This window comes from Lissotriton helveticus, chromosome 6 (genome assembly GCF_964261635.1).
Source record: "Lissotriton helveticus chromosome 6, aLisHel1.1, whole genome shotgun sequence".
NCBI lineage: Eukaryota > Metazoa > Chordata > Amphibia > Caudata > Salamandridae > Lissotriton > Lissotriton helveticus.
Window position 1 is genome coordinate 1,121,300,767 of NC_136067.1, and position 24,084 is coordinate 1,121,324,850.

General features: G+C 42.4%; 1 protein-coding gene across 1 annotated transcript in view; it reads right to left on the reverse strand.

Annotated features, from left to right (window-relative positions):
• SYNE1 (spectrin repeat containing nuclear envelope protein 1) overlaps nt 1–24,084 on the reverse strand; it is a 2,361,447-nt gene that overhangs the window by 955,260 nt on the left and 1,382,103 nt on the right. The window contains exon 73 of the mRNA XM_078648775.1: nt 8,588–8,713. Within this exon, the coding sequence (XP_078504901.1) occupies nt 8,588–8,713 (126 nt within the window). The remainder of the gene's footprint in view (nt 1–8,587; nt 8,714–24,084) is intronic.

The following is a 24,084-nucleotide window of genomic DNA, read 5'->3' on the forward strand; positions in this document are numbered from 1 at the left end:
CATGCCACATAATTACAATCTACTCAATGCAACATAAATACACTCCACATAATACTACTCAGTGCCACATAATTATATGCCACATAATTACACTGCACTCAATGCAACATGCACTCCACATGATACCAATTAGTGCCACATATCTACACACCATATAATTACTCTACTAAATGCAACATAAATACATTCCACATAATACCACTCATTGCCACATAACTATGTGCTCAAAGATTACACTGCACTCAATGCAACATACACTCCAAAAAATACCACTCAGTGCCCCATAATTACACTCCACATAATTACACTCTACTGAATGCAACATACACTAAACATAATACCACTCAGTGCCACATAATTATACGCCACAAAGTTACACTCTACTCAATGCAACATAAATACACTCCACATAATACCACTCAGTGCAATGTAATAATATGCCACATAATTAGACGCTGCTCAATGCAATATAAATATACTTCACATAATACCACTCAGTACCACATAATTACTCACCACATAATCACACTCTATTCAATGCAATATAAATACAACCCACATACCACTCAGTACCACATAATTACAAGCCACACAATTCCACTACTCAATGCAACATAAATACAGTCCACATAATTACATGCCACATAATTACACTCTACTCAATGCAACATAAATACAGTCCACATAATATTACTCAGTGCCACATAATTACATAACACATATTTACACTCTACTCAATGCAACATAAATACACTCGACATAATACCACTCAATAATTGCACTCTTCTAAATGCAACATAAATACACCCCAGATACCACTCAGTACCACATAATTACAAGCCACATAATTACCGTTACTCAATGCAGCATAAATACACTCCACATAATACCACTCGGTACCACATAATTACATGCCACATAAATACACTCTATTCGAAGAAACATCTCAGGTAAGTCGTTTTCATTAGTTTTAGAATGTTTTTAATGATTTTAAGGGCATTTAGAGGAGGGCAGGAGGGAGGCGGGCGGCGCGTAGTGGGGCTACACGAAGTGTGTGGGTGTGCGTAGATTCTCTCCCACTTCGTGATGCTTCGCGTAGCCCCACTACGCCCACTATGCCCAGGGCTAATAATTACACCTCACATAATGACACTCTATACAATGCAACATAAATACATTCCACATAATACCACTGTGCCATATAATTACACACCACATAATTACACTCTAATCAATGCAACATAAATACACTCCACATAATACCACTCAGTGCCATGTAATAATATGCCACATAATTAGACGCTGCTCAATGCAATATAAATATACTTCACATAATACCACTCAGTACCACATAATTACTCACCACATAATCACACTCTATTCAATGCAACATAAATACACCCCACATACCACTCAGTACCACATAATTACAAGCCACACAATTCCACTACTCAATGCAACATAAATACAGTCCACATAATTACATGCCACATAATTACACTCTACTCAATGCAACATAAATACAGTCCACATAATATTACTCAGTGCCACATAATTACACAACACATATTTACACTCTACTCAATGCAACATAAATACACTCGACATAATACCACTCAATAATTGCACTCTTCTGAATGCAACATAAATACACCCCACATACCACTCAGTACCACATAATTACAAGCCACATAATTACCCTCTATTCAATGCAGCATAAATACACTCTGCATAATACCACTCGGTACCACATAATTACATGCCACATAAATACACTCGATTCGAAGAAACATCTCAGGTAAGTCGTTTTCATTAGTTTTAGAATGTTTTTAATGATTTTAAGGGCATTTAGAGGAGGGCAGGAGGGAGGCGGGCGGCGCGTAGTTTGGCTATGCTAAGTGTGTGGGTGTGCGTAGATTCCCCCCCACTTCGTGATGCTACGCGTAGCCCCACTACGCCCAGGGTTAATAATTACACCTCACATAATGACACTCTATACAATGCAACATAAAAACACTCCACATAATACCATTCAGTACCACATAATTACTCTACTCAATGCAACATAAAAATACTCCACATAATACCACTCAGTGTCGCATAATTATACGCCACATAAATACACTGCTCTCAATGCAACATGCACTCCACATAATACCAATCAGTGCCACATAATTACACGGCACATAATTACACTCTACTAAATGCAACATCAATCAATCAATCATTCAGGTCATTTATAGAGCGCACTACTCACCCGTAGGGTCTCAAGGCGCTGGTTTGGGGGGTGGGGGGTGCCGTTACTGCTCGAACAGCCAGGTCTTGAGCTTCTTCCTGAAGGAGAGGTGGTCTTGGGTCAGGCGCAGGTCGGTTGGGAGTGAGTTCCAGGTCTTGGCGGCCAGGTATGAGAAGGACCTTCCTCCTGTTGTCGCTCTTCGGATGCGGGGGACGGCGGCGAGGGCGTGGCTGGTTGATCTGAGGAGGCGCTTGGGGGTGTAGAAGTTGATCCGGTTGTTGAGGTAGCTCGGGCCTTGGTTGTGTAGGGCTTTGTGTGCGTGGGTGAGGAGACGGAAGGTGATTCTCTTGTTATAAATACATTCCACATAATACCACTCAGTGCCACATAATTACACTCTACTCAATGCAATATAAATACACTCCACATAATACCACTCAGTGCCACGTAATAACACGCCACATAATTACACTCTACTCAATGCAATATAAATACACTCCACATAATACCACTCAGGATCACATAATTACACACCACTTAATTACACTTTACTGAATGCAACATAAATACACTCCACATAATACCACTCAGTACCACATAATTACATGTCACATTATTACACTCTATTCAATGCAACATGAATACACTTCACATAATACCACTCAGTGCCACGTAATAACACACCATATAATTACACTCTACTCAATGCAACATAAATACACTCCACATAATGCCACTCAGTGCCACGTAATAACACGCCACATAATTACACTCTACTCAATGCAATATAAATACATTCCACAAAATACCACTCAGTGCCACATAATTACACACCACATAATTAGACTCTATTCGATGCAACATAAATACATTCCACATATTACCACTCAGTGCCACATAATTACATGCCACATAATTACACTCTACTCAATGCAACATAAATACACTCAACATAATAACTCAGTGCCACGTAATAACACGCCACATAATTACACTCTACTCAATGCAATATAAATAAATTCCACATAATACCACTCAGTGCCACATAATTGCACGCCACATAATTACACTCTACTCGATGCAACATAAATACACTCCATATAAAACCACTTGGTGCCACATATTTACACGCCACATATTTACACTCTTTTCAATGCAACATAAATACACTCAACAAAATACCACTCAGTACCACATAATTACATGTCACATAATTACACTCTATTCAATGCAACATAAATACACTCCATATAATACCATTGTGCCGCATAATTACACGCCACATGACTACACTCTACTCAATGCAACATAAATACACTCCACAAAATACCATTCTGTGCGACATAGTTTCACGCCACATGATTACACTCTACTCAATGCAACATACCACTCAGTACCACATAATTACATGCCACATAATTACACTCTACTCAATGCAACATAAATACACTCCACATAATACCACTCAGTGCCACATAAGTACACGCCACATAATTGCACTCTACTGAATGCTACATAAATACACCCCACATAATTGCACTCTATGCCAGATACCACCAATCCACATAAATGCACTCCACACCATGACACAATTTCACTAAGCATAATTTGACTCAACACCACAGTTCCAGGCTACACAATTGACCTCCACACATTTCCAATACACACCACATAATTACACACCAAAGAACATATTTCAATGCCACAATCCACAACGTACCTCCAATACACACCATATAGTGGCACCACCTGAGCACCAAACATCACTCACCACCACCATTTTGCATCAGCGCACCACTTAAGCATTACCTAAGCATCACCTAAACATCACCTAAGCATTACCTAAGCATTACGTCAGTCTGCCTTCGGAATCTGGCATCTGTTGATTCTGCCCTAGTGTCTATCCGCTGCTCGTGTTTTCATTAAATTACTGTTTTACAACCTCCATTCCCCCATTATTTATGTCCCGCTCCCCCACACCAAAAAAATGTATAACAAACAAGCATGACAACAAGCAGGAAGAAGTTGCCAGCATTGCAAGTACAAATAAACTATAAGACATTTTTTATGTTAAAATCTTTTTTTATGAGGTTGTTCACTTGTATATAATGTCGTTTTGGTTTGTATAAAGGTAACAAAAATGTTTAACACTTTTTATTATAACTTTTCAACATGATGCACAGCAGCCACAATGCTCTACAACAAAGCCAAATGTTCTGGCTAAACACATAAGGTCCCAAAGGCGAGACCTATTGGCTATGTCAATGCTTGTTTATTTTTACCTCCACAGATGACATTCTTCTGAGTGAGTACATATCTTCTCTATTGCACTAGGGTGCATGTATTTATTTTCTCGTTGGCAGTTGCCCGAAATTGCGGTTATTAATTTCCATCTCCTATTAATTAGGGTCTGTCAGGTAATCTCTTCACGTACACTTATGTGTTACACAATTTAGAACACCACCTAATCCTCTTCTATTAATTATTACAGATGTCCCCATATTCCTTTATTCTTGATGAGAACCTTGTATGCTATTTAAGGGTTGAAACGTCGCTGGAACAGAAAAGTAACAAACATGCAAAGGAACTGCTAATTTTGCCACATGGGCTAATACAAGAATTCCTAATGACTGTTTGTTGCAAACACATTAGACATTCCCTATACTTTTACTGTTTATTTGGTTTTGCTGTGGTGTTACACTGGGGACACATTGCACTCTTTCAGTTTTTGTCTGTGTTTTTATGGACATTCTGATGGAATGGAATATTTGAAGACATAAAATTCTTCTCTTTTTGTTTGTTTATGATTATGGTGGTCTTTGTCAACTTTTCAATATTATGTCACTAATTGCAGGAGGTTATCTAGCTTCCTAATTTAATATCCTTTATCAACTGACACCAATGACAATGATTGTTCCATAAATATTGTGTTATACCTAGATTCCTATGGGTCTAATAGTTTCTCTTTTAACCTAATAAGGATCTCCACACAATAGGTAATGGGAGGAGATGGATTACTTGGTTTTACTTGGTTTTATAGAGACATCAGAGACCAGGTGGGAATTACATTTCAGCCCCCCCAGACATTCTTGGGAATCCAAATTACAACAAGTTTTCAATGACAAAGTGTAGCACTGTGTGATGGTAAACTTCTCCAAGGTCACACATAATTCCTGAATCAAACATATTCAAAATATTTCACAGGGCCTCACACCTCGGAAGCTTCCCCAGTTCTTTCTCTCAGTCTCCACTGGTTTTCCCACATGCCATACCAGACCAGCTGACCTGACATATATGCTGTGGAGCTGTACTGAGTTGCAACCATTTTGTTCAGGAGTCTTGATGCACTCACTGAGGTCATAGGCTGCGATATCCTAGATAATCTTTGGAGCACCTTGCTGGGAATATATCCCTGCCGCAAGAATGCAACAGTGGCCTTCATCACCTGTTTCTTGGACTGGCTCTTCTATTATCCAAAAAAGTAATTACCAGAAGATGGAAATCTTTAGTCCCTCTGTCATTATTGTCCCATGACTGGGTAGTCTCCACAATCATGCAGAGTGCGTGGAGTGTTAGCTATAACATCCAACACAGGGTGGCTTATAATTGCTTCAGAAGTGCGCCGTGTATCTGCGTGGTGAAATGGAAGAATCTGGAGTCATAACATTGCTTGTTTACTGTTTGAGGAAGGACCTGGACTGGCAGTTCAGGTTGGGCTTTTCATCCGGATGGATCCAACTGAAGTGGCATGGTATGCAAACTGACGATGGTTTGGGATATGACCTGAGTAATTACCAGTGTCTCAGATTAATTTGAGTGTTCCTTTTTTGTATTCTTTACTGTGTCATACTAAGTGGGACGGTTAAGCCTTGACATGTTTCCCATACACATGGTATGACCGGATCCATGCTATACCTGGCTGATGAGTCCAAACAAGAGCAAAACTTGGATTGCTGGTGTTCCGGTACAGGGAGACCGGCCTGGCAGTTTGGGCTGGACTGTTACCATTGAAGAAGAGACAAGGCTGATTTGCATATGGCTGGGTCCAAAATTTTGTGGCATGGTGTGCAAAATAAGATTGAATGAAATGCATCCTGAGTAACTACCAGTGGCTTAGAATAATGCAAGCATTCCATCTATCACTTTTTTGTATACTTAGAGTATCACACAAAGTAGGGCAGGTGTGCAAAGACGTGGGTTCCGTGCACACTGGGTCACTGGAACCAGTCCCAGGTTGCTTGTGTTCCGGTTCAGAGAGGAATTGGCCTGGCAGTGCGGGCTGAACTATTCTCACTGGAGCAGGGCCAGGAATGATTTGCATATGTCTCGGTTCAAAATGAGGTGGCATGCTGTGCAAAATAATGATGGACTGGGATGCAACACCAGGTAACTACCAGCGGCTGAAAATAATTCAAGCATTCCCTCCACTAATTTTTTGTATACGTTAGTATTAAAATAATTACACCACTAGAATTTTTGATAGCTTGTGCCTTTTCCCCCACCTCTTCTCACCAGCTAAACCAATATCTTTGCAACTTTCTCTTTCCTCCTACATATCCTTGCCTTTTTCATAGTTGGCTTTCGGACTACTTCAGATCGTTTGCAGGTTCTTGCAGTACGTCTCAGATCGATATCTTTCTTTACATATCTATCAACTCTAATTCATGTCTATGAACATCGAAGCACTGAACTCTCGATTTCACTGTCCTCTGTTTTTTTCATACCTCCAACATTCCACTTGTTTTTATACTTTACTGGACCATATGGTTGTTGCTATTTTTCGCTCTGTTTAAATACATGAAAATAATATTTTTCTGCAGTTCACAACTCAAATTCACCTCCAGTGATCTAAGGGGCTGATTTAATATTTGGCTGAGGGATTGTAATCTGTCTGGACGATGGAGTAAATTACTCCATCACCCTGAGAGAGTACCAACCTACCAAATTCAGACATGTCTGTCTTCCTCGGTGGACATTTGTACCATTCACAGGAACAGTCATCAAGGTGGTTCCGTATATGTACGTAAATGTATTGGAACTTTGCCGTATGGCTCCGTCAAACCTGACAGAGCTGTACAGTAATTTTTCAAAACTTTTTTTATTTTCAAAAACTTAAACCCAAAATGGGTTTTTGAAAATAAAATAAAAAAATTGTCCCCTCGACATATAAGTCATTTCCCATGTCAATGAGGGCATTTTTAGTTTTTTTACTGCCACTTATGGCTAGTGTCACCTGCGGAGAAGGGCAGTAAAACAGCTATATGCCTGTCCATCTAAACAGTCCTTACTCTGCTGGGTCATCAGAGAAGTTTTGCCCATGGTGGAGACGGAGCAGTCTCCACCGTTGGCAAACTATGGTCTGCCCACGTATAAATTTGGTGGGTGGACCATTATATTGACAAAAGGGATACTTCATTGCCGCTGCGACGGAGTATGCTTACTGCCAACAAATAAATCAGGCTGTTAAGTTCTGAATGTTATTTTATATCATTATCTGTACAAAGACTTAACTAAGGGGCTGATTCACAGAACTAATCTGAGACAAAATGCTAAACTTACTACTTTTGGTATTCACAGAAGACCAAAACTTAGAACAAACTTAAGCTTAACTTAAAACAAAATCCTAATTTAAGACAAAATCCTAAATTTGCTACTAATAAATGCCTTCTGTGAGTACCAAAAGTAATACGTTTAGGATTTTGTCTCAGATTAGTTTTGTAAATCGGCCCCTAAGTGTTTATTCAATTTTGCTTTGCTTTATGTTCTGCTATGTAATTAAAAGGAGGTTTTCTCTGTCTTGGTGTAAAAAGAAATGCATATGCTTTGTGCAAAGATACATTATGTATGAGACAGAAATCATTTGCACAGTACATTATATTATTTTTCAAACCTTTATTAGTTACTCAATCACATGTTCCATTTGAAAATGCAGAAGCACTATCTTGAAAGATTACATACCGCATCATCTATTTACTCTTTTTGCTTGGCCTATAAAGGATATACTTACCTTCGAAATGGTTATTTGCTGACTAACATGGAAACAGGCTTACTCTTCCACCTCTATAGAATGTCCTTGAGTTTAACAAATGTACACCCCTTTAATTTGATATGGTTTGTCACATAGAGGAAACACATAGACAAATATTCATAGCAAACCACCAATAACTGTTTACTCAAAGTTTTGGGGGAAAAAGCATAATGCCTTTCTTAGGATGATTTTCTTTTCAACGAAATAACATTTTCAAATTTGGAGTGAAATGTTTTTATGTTTCAGTGCATGTTGTGTGCATCTCCTATTAGCAGAGAAAGGGCACTTAAAGACAGAACAGTATAGTTCAAGCGGACTCTCACCGTGTGCTTTGCTTGCTGAATGTCTGTGGCAGTGTGCTTCACTTCAGAATCTGATAGGTCACACCTGGAGCAGAGGAGGTCCATGTAGGTACTGGCCTGCTCATGGAGGCCTCTGTAATGTTTCACCTGAAGGAAAACGGGTATTTCTCAACCTTCATATCACACAACAGATGCAACACTTTTTTAGGCATGGACTTAATAACCAAAACACTTCCTCATAAGACAACTTGAACCACAGTCTGCACCTAAATACCAGAAGCACATAAAAACACACATCCCAGATAGACCACATAACTAGGAGAACAAAAAAATGTCAGATTTGTTCTATACCAAAGCTCATAGCATAAAATTACACACTTCTGTTACGGTGTACCAGTGCTTTATATAATTCACATGTTAAAAGGTATTTTAGGTAAAGGGCAATGGCAATGTAAGCTTTAAAACTGAAATTGGTGTAGACCAAGAAGAAGGCAAGCCATGAAGAAAATGCATGTTAAGTACAATCGGCCTTACGGTGCTATATATGCAATACTGTAGCTATATTAAGGCAAGACCCTTTTTCATTTGATCTCAAAATTCAAATTCAAATTCAAAGTAAGCTTTATTCTGTTCTTTGTATAACAACCATGAAGGAAGAAAACAGCAGCAATAACTGTGATTAAAATATGCCCAGCATATACAATAAAACATCAAGCATAAAATTCATTAACATAAATACAATTCAATACAAAGAATTGTACATAAAAACGTACACAGCTCATAAGAAAACAAACAATACCAGACAGGTTAAATAATCAATCACAGGTTTTCCTCAATCTCATGGCAGCTGTCAAGAAGCATACCACATTAAAAATAATTTCTTCTGGTAACAATTGAAAATACTACAGTGCACGTCGTGCTTGAAGAGAGTTTGTTCTTTTTAACAGCTGTATAATGAATGCCTTCCTTGAAACCTCATAAAATGTACAGAACAATATAAAATGCACGGCGTCCTATGGGGACAGATTGTCACTGCCGCAGGACCCCAGTGAATGATCCCCGTTCCTCCACTGAGGAAATTCTAACAAAAAGTGAAAAAGATCAAACCTAATTCTGGTCAACAAAAAATGCTGTACATGCTTTTCTGATGAAAAGATATGGATCAATAAAAGGAATGGACTTCAACAGGAGGTAGGCACACACTCAGGATTTCAAAAGGGAAGCCTCTTCTCTAGAGAAAGACCTGAGCCAATAATAATGTTCATTTGCCCATTTACGGTCAGTCCTAACAAGTCCCTCCAGAGAGCTAAACAGCTCAGTCCTACCTAGGCTCTGAGAGAGGTCCTTAATGTAATTGAGCCAGGGAATAAGAAGTGAACGGTCAAAGGACACACAGTCGCTTAAGATCTCCTTATTCAATTTGGCCGCAGGCCTTGTCCAAATATCTAACCATAAAGAGAAGGGGCGGAATGTTGTGACATCTGTTATATACCCCACGCCCAGTCCCTCATGCACAGAAAATGTTGGTGCGCTGTGCGGAACACACAAGAGAGTTTTCAACGGACTGCAATTTGGCCTGATTAACAATTCCCCAGACCTCGCTCCCACAGACTGCCTAGAAATGCATTTTGCCTGATAGATCTGTAGTAGACCCTTAATCGCCTTCTCCCGAGTCTTGAGGGAAAACTAAACACAGCTGTATTTGCCCGTGTAAATTCCTTCTTCTTCCTACTCATCAGAGGAAAGAATCAAATATCAGGCCAAATAAGAAAAAACTCTTGTCTTTGGGAGAGCACTGGTCCCCAGGGAAAATTGCATATGCTGGTCTATCAAGAGCCACCACCATCATGTAGGATTTTAGAACAATAACCGATAAATCCAAGGCCTCCATGAAGTTAGTGAAAGACTGTAGACCCCTGGCAGTTTTTGCCATGATTACAGCTTCATCCGCATATATTAGTGCTGCTAAACACTGAGATCCCACATGTGGACAATCACTTTGGTGTCAATCAGGACCTGCTTCAGATTAATAATATACAGGTTAAAAAGAAATGAGGCCAGGATACAGCCCTGCGGAACCCTCCTTTTAATATGGAAACTTCAAGTACATTCAAGATTGCTGAAGTAACGTACGGAGGCTGTGGTATTCATATGCATATCTCTTAAAAACTGGACGATGTCACAGTACCACCCCCATAGATTACATGACTTGACATAATTTACGTCAATTGACTCGGTCAAACGCTGAGGAAAGATCCATAAACCCTAAGTGAATTTAGCCAGGGCACGCAATGGTATATTTACTTAAGAACATATTGAGGTTTTGACACTTGTCCTCTGTTGACCTCCCAGAATGAAAGTCATACTGCACTCCTGAGAGAATATAATTTTCCTCAGCACACTTCCCTAATCTGTCCAGGAGCATTCGCCCTGCTACCTTCACGACTGAGTTAAGAAATGTTAGATTTGGGGGTCTCTAGTTGGCACAGGTAGGTACTAGTGTCAAATAGGGACCCTTGCCTCTAGTCAGGGAAAGGGGGTACACTCCTAAAATTACCCCTGCTCACCCCTTTGGTAGCTTGGCACGAGCAGACAGGCTTATCTCAGAGGAAGTGTGTAAAGCATTTGTGACCACATACAGTAACCCGGTGATAACACTACTGATGGACACCACACAGTTGTATATTAAAAATACGTATTCTTTATATAGACTTAACACAAGACCACAAACGTCAAAAATCCACAATACTATACTTAAAATGGTAGTTTTAGCTTAGTTCTGTTCAGTTCTTAAAATGCGACACTTTAAGTCAATGTACCTTGCGATGCGTGACTCTTCCACAACAAACAGTGTTGCAGCGATGGAAATGCGGCACAGTTCCGGTGCAACGAAATAAAGACGTGAAGATCTTCCAGATGCGGCACGCTTCTCCGATGATGCGAGAAGTCTTGATTTGATGCGTCAGCTGCAGCGGCGACACCCTGGTTCAGCGATGCGACGGCAACAGCCTCGGCTGCAACATTCTTCTCCGCTGTTGCGAGAGGCTTCCGCACAATGCGACAACTACAGCGGTGACATTCAAGATGCGACGGCAGCAGCTTCCCTGTGGATGCAAGGCTCTTTTCTTGATGCGGTGCAATACGACAGCTACAGCGGCGACATCCACGATGCAACGGCAGCAGCAGCGACGGCGACGCGCTTCTTCCTCGTTGCAAAACACTTCCCTCGATGCGGTGCAATACGACAGCTACAGCGGCGACATCCACGATGCAACGGCAGCAGCATCGACGACGACACGCTTCCTCTTCGTTGCTCGACGCTTCTCTCAATGCGGTGCAATACGACAGCTACAGGGCGATATCCAAGATGCGACGGCAGCAGCAGCTACGGTGACACGCTTCTTCCTCTTGAGTCTCGCTTCCAGCTCCTTGCGACGCACAGTCCCGCAGAAGGCCCAAAACAGCAGCAAGGAACTCTGGGGAGCTGGGGATTGAAGTCTGTTGTCCTTGAGACTTCAGCAGGAGGCAATCTCTGTTCCAAGCCCTTGGAGATCCTTACAAGTTGAAAATAAAGTACACAAAGTTCCTTTCTCCTTCCTTTGGAAGTCAGGCAACCACTGCAGGCCAATCCCCCAAGCAGCACTTCAGCTTAGGGATAGTCTCTCCTCAGTTTCTTTAGGTTCCTCTCCTCAGTAAAGGTTTCTTCCTGTTTGTCCAAAAGTGATCTAATTTCTTGGGATCAGGGTCCCAATATTTATACCCAAAAATCCTTTGTCCTCTGAGGGCAGAGGGGCCTTTGCCTAGTCCAAACCAGTTCTGGAGCACTCTGTTTACATGACTCCTTCTTTACTTTCACAGTGCAGGGCAGAAACATCAGACGGCCCACAGGAGGTGAAGCCAGCATTGTGGAGGAAAGGCACAGCTCTGAAGCACTCTGTTGACGATTCCTTCTCTCCTTTCACAGTGCAGAGCAGAGACATCAGCCGCACCACAGGAAGTGGAGCCAGCATTGTGGAAGGCAGGCACAGCCCTATTCAGGCCCCAGGTGCAACTCCTCCCACCCATCTAGATGCAGATCTCTCTATTCACCACTGGGTTGACTCATTCTGTCTCTTGGAATCCCCCAGCCCTGTCACTCAAAAACATCAGACAAGGAATACACAACCTAGCAGAGGCAGGCTTTGGATAGTTAGACAAGAAAATACCTACTTTCTAAAATGGTATTTTCAAACACAGAATGTTAAAACCAACTTCACTTGCAATAATGAAACACAAAAATGGCTGTAGTTCACTATTAGGACACGCCACGCACATCAGGGCTTGTCCTACCTCATACTTAAAATGCACCCTGCCCTTGGACCTACCATAGGGGTGTCTGATATGAAGAAAAGGGAAGGTTTAGGGACTGGCAAGTGGGTGCACGTGCTCAGTCAACACGGCAGTACCAGACTGCACACAGGCTCTGCAATGGCAGACCTTAGACACACTTTTACAGGCTGCTTCTGTGGGTGACACAACCAGTGCTGCAAGCCCACCAGCAGCATTTGGCTTACAAGCCCTGGGCACTCCTGGTGCATTGTACTAGGGGCTGACAGATAAACCAAACCAACCAATCATGGAATAACCAATTCATACATCATTTTATAATAGGGAGAGCATATGCACTTTAGCACTGATCAGCAGTGGTAAAGTGCCCAGTAAAATAGCCAACAACAGGTCAGAAAAAATATAGGAGGAAGGCAAAAAGTTCAGGGATAACCCTGCAAAAAAAGGGCCAAGTCCAACAAGAAGTGGGATGGGTCTATAGCACACAGTGTTGTCCATGTCCCCCTTTTGAAGACAGGGACAATGATAGAAGACACCCATGTCTGCAGAGGTCCCTTCCTTACGACCAAGTTTACAAGTGAGGTCAAATCTGGAGCCCATACCTCAACACCAGAAATATACATATCTGGAAAGATGCCGTTGGGCCCAGGGGCCTACTCCTGGTTAAGCCTGCTATACCCTTCTTTACTTCCTAAAGGGAAAATACCAATTTCTGAGGTCCCTGTCACATCCCCTCATTCCCTACTTTAGCTGAGTGAATAATCTTGAAAGACTACTCCAAAAAAGAGACCCAATCGACCTCAGTGATATGAGACCCCAGAGACATTGAGGATCCGGGCCAGAATTGGGCTATTAACTAGTCTCCAGAATTTGGAACTACTTTTTAAGGTACTTGCTTCAAGCAGGTCTTCCCTGGCTACATCCCTTAGGTCATTCTTACGGCTGTTCTTCACTAGGAAAGGATCTATAGCCTTAGTGTTCAGGACCCTTTTTTATTTTGTCTCAATAATTTACCAACTACTTACTTTCCATTGACTTTTGATTGACTCATTTGTTTTCCAAATTGGCTTAAAACATTGTCAAGGTTTTGGAGTTATAAACACTGATATCTCCTTCTCTAGACTGTTATATGTCTCTTTATGGCCAATATATGCAATACAGATATTAAATCAATCAATCAATCAAAGCTTTATTTCGTACACAAATGTGACCATAAAAGCCTACATTAAAAACGACTGTAATAAAACAATGGACAAATATCCACAACTGTAAATACAGGCATACAATTAAAAAACATAATCAATAAATAACTCACAATATTTCATTTCATTACAGGTGAATGCATATACGGTGCAGAACGTTCAATAAAAAATGCAGATTGGATTTGATAAAGTGCAAATAAATATCACCCTAAAACTTAATCTGTTAGTTAAAACATTAGTGAATTTCTTATACTGATTTCACATTTGAGGAAAGGGCATAAGCAAGCACAATTGGATGAGGAATCAAGTTGTTGCAGGTACACTAGGGCTAGCCTCGAAGACCAAAACCCTTGCTTTAATAAAATGTATTTATTTATTTATTTAAGCACCTTATAAAGTGCGCAAATATCATTTGGTGTCTCAGCGCTGCGGACTAGGCAGAGGGAAGGCCAGGCGAGGGTGGTTATTTGTTGAAAAGCCAAGTCTTTAATTGTTTCCAGAAGGTAAGCAGGGTGAGACAGGTCTTGAAAATTGGAATTAAAACCTTTTAGTAAGATCAATAAAACAATTATAAAAAAGAGTGAAATGCAACTAACTTTGCGGAGAGGACTCATCATATGGGCATTATCAAGACTTTGGAGGGCTCGAATTGGCCAAGGGGAAACCCAAGATGCCACCTCACAAAACCCAACATGATCCCAATGAGCAATAACCTGTCCCAGGAGCCATCTATCCACTCTAGGTATGGCTCTGGAGATGGGGAAGTATGAATCACTGCATACTTTTTGTTGGACCATTTTTATAGTTCAGTATACCCCCATGAGGGCTCTCGACCTGTCCTTAAATGCAGTTTTAACCCAAAGTATGTCAATTTTTGGCATTTTTGGCATAGAGGAGGGGTTGGTAAAAAGGGATGCCCTGCCTAATTTCTTGAGTTCTTGATCGGTTGTGCAAGCGAGCCGGGAGCCGGGAGGATCGTTGCCGAGACGCTGTTGTTGAGACACCGCAGGCATTTACTGCCGAAATCCCGCTTGCTGCTCATTATTTCTCTGGTGCGGTGCGGAAACGTGCTACCCGGGAGCTGTTTGGAAGCCGGGATTACCGGGGAGGAATCGGAGTGGGCTGCGGACGGCGACTACGGGACCCCCGCCCCGACCTCTGCTCCATATCACATTAGAGCTGTATCAGCTGCACCGGAGCCGCATGGAAGAGAGACTGAGCGGCTGAGCGGCTTGAGCAGCTTGTGAGTGACTGAGAGAGGAGGGAGACCTGCTCGCAGCCTATATCTGCCGAGCTCGCATCGCACTACCGATCTGCTGGTCAGTTGGTCAGTTGGCCGCTTGGACAGCAGTTCGCTAACCGGAGGTGAGCCCTTAGCATCATAGTACATAGTACACAGTACAATTGATTTGGCGCAGCTACTATTGTGACCTTTTGGATTCTCTGTTCCTATAGCATACTGCTAGCTAATTGACCTCCACTCAGTCAATTACCCATTGTTCATTGCCCATCGCCCGTCCGCTTGCCATCACGCCAGATTGCCGAGTTGTTCGCCTTACAGACTTACAGACTGTTTCAAATCTAGCGCCACTCTCTGCAGTCTCTGCAGCGGCAGCGGGTGGCTGCTAGTCAAGTAGGGCAAGGTACGGCAGGGCGGGGAGGGCAGTCTGGGTTGCTCGGGAGCTGGAGGACAGTAATTTTCTGCAGCGAGCATTAGGCCACAAGTGGAGCTTGGACTTTACTGGCTTCACTGGCTATTCAACAACTTCAGCCCCAGTTCACTGTCGGGGTGCCTTCTGGGGGCCTGTTTGTGCTTGTCTGAGCTGATAGTCACACGGGGGTTATAGCTGGAACAGTCTGGAAAATACCAGCGAAAACAGTACCAACAGGGCACATAAGGAGATTTGCCCATTTGGCCTCGCTTGACACCCTTCAACTACCCTTCAACTACCAACTACCAACCAACTCGCAATCAAGGGACAAGGTCTACAAAATGAGATCAGGAAGGGTTCGAGGAGGCCCAACGAGTAAAGGAGGAGCAAAAAAGCGTAAACAATCAATTAAGACACCCGAGGAAATCAAAGGGTCTCCGCCAGCTAAACTTAAGCCGACGTTACAGAGCTCCTTAATAGATATAACATCGGATAAGCCTGCTTCCAAAAACTCAAAAAGTGATACCATGGTCAATGGAGAAAGGAGTAAAAAAAAAATCAATCTTCGTTCCAGCCCAAAATTTACACAAAATTCTGCTTTTTAAAAAACGCATTGGACACCCTATTCTCAAAGATCAACGAAGAATCAGGATTACAATCGCCCCTGGAACCAATTCAGCTACCTCTACCTTTTCAGTTTAGCGGAACACAGTCCCTACAGGACAAGGACAAGGATAAGAGCAAAGGAAAAGACAGTACAATGCCTATATCCTCACCTCAAATAACATCAACACACCAGCCTACTAATTGTGAGTTAAAGCGAAAGACCGGTTCTGTGGGAGCCATAACAGGGAGGAAACTGACCATAGATACCAACCTAATCCAAGTACATTGGTCAAACAAAGCAAAGGATAGGTCACCAAGAACACCAGATCATAGCAGACTCAGCATCAGCGACAATGCCGAGGGCAACGTTAGGAGGAACACAAAAAGTCCAGAGGTCACAAGCCGCCTCGAGGAACTTATAAATCAGGAGGAAACTGGAATTAATCGTGAGGAAGAGAAGGACTTATCTTTGATAGTCCTGGACACTTCTTACAAAAAACAAGAGGCTGGTGACAAGAAGACGGAAAGGACTCACAGTGAAGAAGAAAGTCAAGTGAGCCTAGCGTCAGAGGTGATAGAAATATCCTCTTACTTGGGGAAGGAGGAGAGGGAAGAACTTATAGCTGCATATCCTCAAGACCAGAACAGCAGCAGAACAGCCTCAGACACACGGTCTATGAGAACTGAAGGCAAGCAGGAAAATCAGGCGGAATCAGGCACGCCAGAAGGAGCAGTAAACTTTAAGGGGCCACCTGGAAGCCAAGAAAATTTCTTAAAAGATTCTGGGCAGGAAAGCGCCTGGCCCAGCATCCTAAATACAGTACAACTCTTGGTGGATGCACTACACTACCAATCGGAGAAAATGGATGCCCAACTAACGTTACTAGACACTTTAGCTGTGTTCGTGGTCGCCATAAATGGGAAGCTGGGCACATTAAATACGCTTCTTCAGAGCAAATTGGGCCTCCTACAAGACACAAATAGAAGCACCAGCAGTGGGTGCAGATGCGGCCCAATTATTGATAAGCTATCCATCCTGCCAACACTATTGACAGACCTGTGCACACAGCTCAAAAGACCTGCCCAGCAAAACATTATGCTGGATAATGAGATACAGGGTCATACAACAGCAAAAGCCACTAAAATCGCTCTTTCCACACAAACAGAATTGGTTGAAAAAGGAAAAACTGGTGAAGATTCAGAAGCCGTAAGAAAGATGGAACTGATGAGCACAAGCACACAAGCACAAGCTAAAAAGAATGATCCAAATAAAAGCATAGCGGGCAAAGACATGGGATCAATGAGCCCTCTACCAACGGACAACATAGAGGAAGATGACATAGATATAAAACCTAACGCGAAACAGAGGCGAGCTAAAAAGCGCAAAGGCAGGAAACATAAGCTCTGCTCAAAACGCGAAGGATTTACACAACTCTTTGGCCGATCTACCATCACAGAGCAAAACAAATCACAATCTGGGGAAGAAAAAATCTTAAGTCAAAACCCCAATGAAATGTGCCAAACACCTGATAACCTGTCAAAAGCAAACACCAGAACAGATGAACAAAATGCCCACTCTCAATACGGCCAATTAGTATTTGCACAACCAATTAGGAATAGCCCAACACTTGCGACTCTGGCCTGCCAAACGTACCAAAAAACAACATAAAGACCAGCCCCAATCTCACGCAAAATACAAAACAAGGTCTTACTCTGGACAGAATCGACAAAAGAGTAGAAAGCCAAGGCATAGGTTTAGGCTTGACGGATAGCCAATTATACGCTATCTATCAAGCAACTGCGACAATACATACACGGGGAGACCGCATAACAACAGAACCGGCACCTGTAAATCTGACAGGCAATGTGCATTGGTTGCGCGGAAGGGGGAGACACAATGATCCCGAAACCCTTGCACCTAACCAATGCGCCGATGATCAAGCGTCAGGAGGAGCGACCAAAACCGACACCTATCTGGTAAAAGCAAGACCAACGGAATGCGCAGTCCCGAAAACACTAATAAACATCTACAATGGAGGGCGGAGTATAAACGATCAAGGGAATACCCCTGACGCTATATGGTTTAACCCAGATTACATCTCCAAAGGAAGACATGACATCCTCAATAGAAGCAATATATTACGGCTATTATCACACATCCCTTCACTGGCAAACGTATCAAACACAGATTTGCTGTCTATTGAATTTATAGACTTAGAAGGCACAGGAAGGGAAGCGACAAAGGCGACTTGGGCCTCGGGTGTAATAGCGCTGAAAATTCTATCAGAAGCCGAGGTATTAAAAAACTGGGGTATCACGATAAAACCACATATAAGTCAAGATACCCGGACATACTATACCCAGAAGTAAAGCTGGACCCTAGAGAAAACGCTGCCAGCTTCAGAACCTCGGTTCTTAGAGGCGCGGCAGGGCCATGTGGAACAAGTAGCAATGAGCACATTGAAATTACCTGCTGGAAAGGAGCAGACAGGGTCGCTACAACCGAGTTGAAAGATCAAAGATGGATTGTGAGAACCACAAAAAATAACAACTGACAAATCGACCAAATTCCACGGGAGCATAGGCCAAACAAACTGCGCATATGCTCCTGGAATATCAACGGTTTAGCCACTAAAATGCTGGATTCAGAATTCGTAGCTTATATAAGATCTTTCGACATAGTGGCTCTACAGGAAACATGGCTCGCCGAACCCCCACATCTCCAGGGATATCTACGTTATTTCACAGGCGCTAATAGGTCAGCTAAGTATGGGCATCTCAAAGGTGGTCTAGCGACTTATGTAGCAGCCACTAGCTTTGTCAGGACAGAAGAAATTGGTCCTTCTCCGCAGCTAATCTTGCAATTAAGCTGGCTCTAGCACCCCAAGGTTTTGGTAAAGCCAATACTGACTGCATTCTTATCAACGCTTATATCCACCCTAAAGAAGAAAAAAAAAGCAGCAAAGGAATTATACAACTTCTTGGAGGAATGCATCATGGGAAGATCAACAACTAACATTGTGCTTACAGGGGATTTCAACCTCAACCTTATGGGTACGCCACAAGAAGAGGCAATTTTAGCTCAAAATACATCTTGGGACCTTCCACTGCAAGAGAAACTTCAAACAACTAAACAAACAAAACTGGGAATACAGACACTCGAAGAACTGGAACATTTCAATATCAGAGCTCTAAATGGCAGATTTGTGGGAGATAATCCGCCAGCCCCAACTTATTACTCTACAAGGGCAAACAGCATATTAGATTACACCTTTACCTCATTACCTCTTTTTCACTATACAACCTCGTTCCGGATAGGGAAAAAAGTTGATAGTGACCACTGCCCTCAGGAAATAGTCTTGGATATTGCGAGACCCACATTCGAACGATCAAGTGCCCCAAAAGAGACTATCCATACTGTTAACTTCAAAAAAATTAAGTACTCGGCAGCGATGGGTGAATTCTTATTAGGAAGGGCACAACAACATTTTATGGAGCGCACTGGACCAAATGAAGTTACAAAATGGGAACAATTTGCAACCACCATGTCGAACTATGCAACGCAGCCCAAAGCATATGCAAAGAACAGCACTATGGACAATCTATCTCGAGAGCACAGAGAAAAAATAAAGGAAGTAAAAAACATGATTTATCGTTCAATGAGAGAAATACAGCTGGACCCCAATGAAAAAACAAAGCAAAATCTTCTCCGGACACTGAAACTCAAACTAAAAAAACTGAAATGGGAGGCAACTAAAACAACGGAGGAAAACTTGTGGGCGAAACTTCACTCAGATATTAAACAGAATGATGGGGCAAGGTTTTGGAAAACCATTAACTCGCTAATATGTCCGGCAAACCTGGGGGTCTCATCTAACATTACAGAGGAAACATGGGCACTCTATCTTGGCAAGCACTTTAATCAAGATCCACCCAAAAACCAGGACTCATGCAATTTTAATAACAGTAAAGACCACAACGCTGACAATGCACAACAAACACAATTGAGCACAAACACTAAAGACAAGCATGAATTAATCAATCGTTCAAAGCTACAAAATAACATCACATGCCAAATCAAAAAAGGCAGAAGGGAAGGAGCTCCGGGACCAAACAGGATCCCGCCAATCCTCTTCAAGCAAGACGTGGGTTACTGGGCAGCAGCTCTTGAACCCCTTTTTTTGGAAATCAGGTGCTCAAACATCTTGCCAGACTCTTGGAAGGGCTCCATTATTACCCCAATATATAAAGCAGGGGATAGGGCTCTCCCTCAAAACTACCGACGAGTGGCCCTAATCGATAATGAGGCGAAGTATTTTGCAGGTCTATTGCTGGAGGAACTACAGGTATGGGCTACAAAGAAATCCCTGATACCGGTTTATCAGACAGGCTTCGTTAAAGCAGTGGGCACGACGACCAATATTCTAACTATGGGCCTACTAATAGACAAGGCAGATACGAAAAAACTGCCCCTACATCTCTGCTACATAGACTATAAAGCGGCTTTTGATAACATTAACCGGAATCTTCTGTGGTCAAACTTAAAGAGCTGGGGGGGTCTCAAAACCGCTGTTGGACCTGTTAATAAACCTGCATACGGAGACCTGGATACAGATAAAGGTGGGGGACGGCTCACTGCTGTCTAGGCGCATACCGACAAACAATGGTCTCAAGCAGGGCTGTGTCTTGGCCCCAACATTGTTTAATCTGTTTCTGGGCGACCTGGCGCCAACTCTGACCAATTGCAACTCACATGCCCCTAAATTAGGAGTGCTTAACCTACCATGCCTCTTATATGCGGACAACATTGTATTAATAAGCCACACCAAAGTAGGGCTTCAAAACCTCCTGAACAGCACACAGAGTTATTCTGAGGCAAATGATCTAAAAGTAAATCTCAAGAAAACTCAAACTATGACTATCAGCAAAAGAAAAAGGAAAATCTTCTCGTGGTTTTGGAACAAATCTCGCATTAAAGACACGCCAACATATAAATATCTAGGCGTGAAGATTGACATCGGCGGTCGATTTAGTGTACAAAGGTCTAGCATCAAAGCTAAGGGGGTTGCTCTGGCAAACGCTTTAAAAACGCTGAATAATAAGTTATCTGGTCCATCACTAACACCTCTGGCAGAAGTTATCCGAGCGAAATTACTCCCCACAATAACTTATGGAAGTGAGGCGCTACGAGGCAGGGATTCAACAATACTTGACAGCACAATCATAGCCGCATACAGAATTATATTTAGCCTTCCCAAGCGGACTTCCCCACCACAGATTAGGCTGGAGTTCGGCATTCAACAACAGCTCCTGGCACGTCAGGGGGCTTACATCTGTGTATGGGACAAAGTGAGGAAATCTGCACAGGGAACACTGAATGAATATCTGTGGAGGGAGATAGAGCAGACTCCGACTTCGCCTGCAGCTAAATATTTAGCAAAAAGCCTTGTAAATACCGGGCTGGAACAGCTTTGGGCTTCCTCCTCAGATCACAAAACCTTCACAAAATTGGTAAGAAATCTATCAAGCATCAGTCGTGGGTACAAGATAAAATAGACTTCTCAAAAAGAACGCACGCTTGGATGATTTTGAACTCATATGTGGCAAAAGCTCCTCAGAACTATTTTGGATTGGGCTTTGCTAGAAAGACCAAAATGTGCTTCTTAAGATACAGGCTAGGGTTGCTGCCCTGCATTCAACATCTCCCACACTGGCTAAAAAAGAAAGCAGGTTTGCTATGCCGGCTATGTGGTAATATGCAAGAAGATATGCTCCACCTGTTATGCTCTTGTGAGAAGATGCATGAGGAGAGGAAACTTCTTTTGAAACCCCATTTTATACGATTTGGGACACGTATACGAAGGAGTGCAGTACTTACCTGTTTCTCATCTCAGGATCCTCAACTGAGTTGCAGCCTTGTAAAATTTTTAAAGGCTGTGGAGGAAAAAATGCCAGGACTAGAATCTTGAACCGACCTGATCTTAACCTGTTTTATAATATAAACTTTGCCTACTGTCTAAATATTGGGTGACAAATGAAAGGCCAATATGATTTTATAATTATGACGAACAGAACATTAATATTCACACTATGATGGTTTTAAAACATATGTGATTTTATATTGTGTTTTATTTTAACGCATATTTTGTATCGTATTGCATTGGTTTTATATAACTGTGCAAATAAAAATTATCTTATCTTATCTTAATTTCTTGAGTTCAGTTTTAATGTATTTGAACCAAGGAATTGTCATACCTTTCTTGCACAACAGGCAACCAGTGATAATCTCTCAATTTAGCGAGGCATGTGGGTTTGGCAAGATGGAACACCACAAAGTCAGGGGGGCCAGTTTAACCATGTCCTCAGTAAACTCTATCCAGAGCACCAGGTGTAAAGTATAAGTGAAGCATGAGGTTGGGATGCCCAATATTCACCTAAATACCCTATTTTGTTACACCTGGAGTGGGCTTATATTAGAGTATCTCCAAATCTGTGCACCATAGGTGAGAACCGCAATACACTTCCTCCTATAAACTTCAAGGGGGGGGGCAGCATTTTCCCCCCAATACGCTTAGCCAGGTTAAAAATGAAGCCCCCTGAATTTAAAAATGTCTGCCAGACTTTGGCTAAACAAGGGCTCCAGTTACTCCTGGTGTCCATGACTACGCCCAGGTATGAAGATTCCTAAGTTTGAGCAACCGGCTGACCGTGCAAACTAATTTTCTCCATCTTAAAATTTCTGGGCTTGCACACTATGGTAAAAGTCTTCGATTGTTTTGTAGCCAGCCGCAGAGTACCCACAAAAGATACAAATTATTGGTACAGTACATTAAGTCCATTTGGGGTTCTACATAATAGAGCTGCATTAGCTGAATACAACAAAACTGGGACCAATTTGCCAACAATGATCGGAGCAATCAAAACAGTTTCTAAAAGGCCTGCACCGAGGCCATTAACATACAAGACAAATAAAATAAGGGCCAGGACACAGCCCTGCTGCTCTCCCCTACAATCCTAAAGCTGTCCGTCCAGTCTCCAGCCAAACCTCAAAGATTCTAATAGATCCTAATGGAGGGCTCTCAAGAACCTCACCAGCTTGTCCTCCACCCCAAGGTCGGTTAAAAGCTCGCATAGTTTCGACATGATCAGGCTGTTGAAGGAGCAAGATAGAACCATGTAGGCCAGGCAGAAGGTGCCCTGCCTAGAGACAGTGTATTTACTGACCAGCAGATGGAGATTTATGCATTGCTCTATCGTGCTAAGACCCTCATGGAACCCATACTGCATCTCCGACAGCATGTCTATTGCCTTGAGTCAGGTGAGGAGGTGCTCAAGTAAAGCTCTCCCTGCCAGTTTAACAGCTGAGAGCAGCAGGGAAATCAGTCGATGACACCCGGAGGTCTGCGGGTTGCCCTTCTTAAAGATTGGGACAGTTATAGCAGAATGACAGGTCTGTGGAAGGCCCACTTTGCAGACTGCATTAATGACATTACATAAGAGGGGGTCCATAGGTCAAGAGCTGATTAATAAATGCCCATTGGGACTTGATCCAGGCCTGGAGCTTAAATTGGTGGACTCTTGATGATTGCCTCCAAGATTTAATTGCATGTGAATTCCAGGTCTAGTGGAAATACTACTTCCTCCTCTTCATATTGGTGAGTGGCTCTCAAGCTATACACCTCCTTGAAATTGGCTATCCAGGCTTCTGTGCCGATGGCTGATGATAGTAACA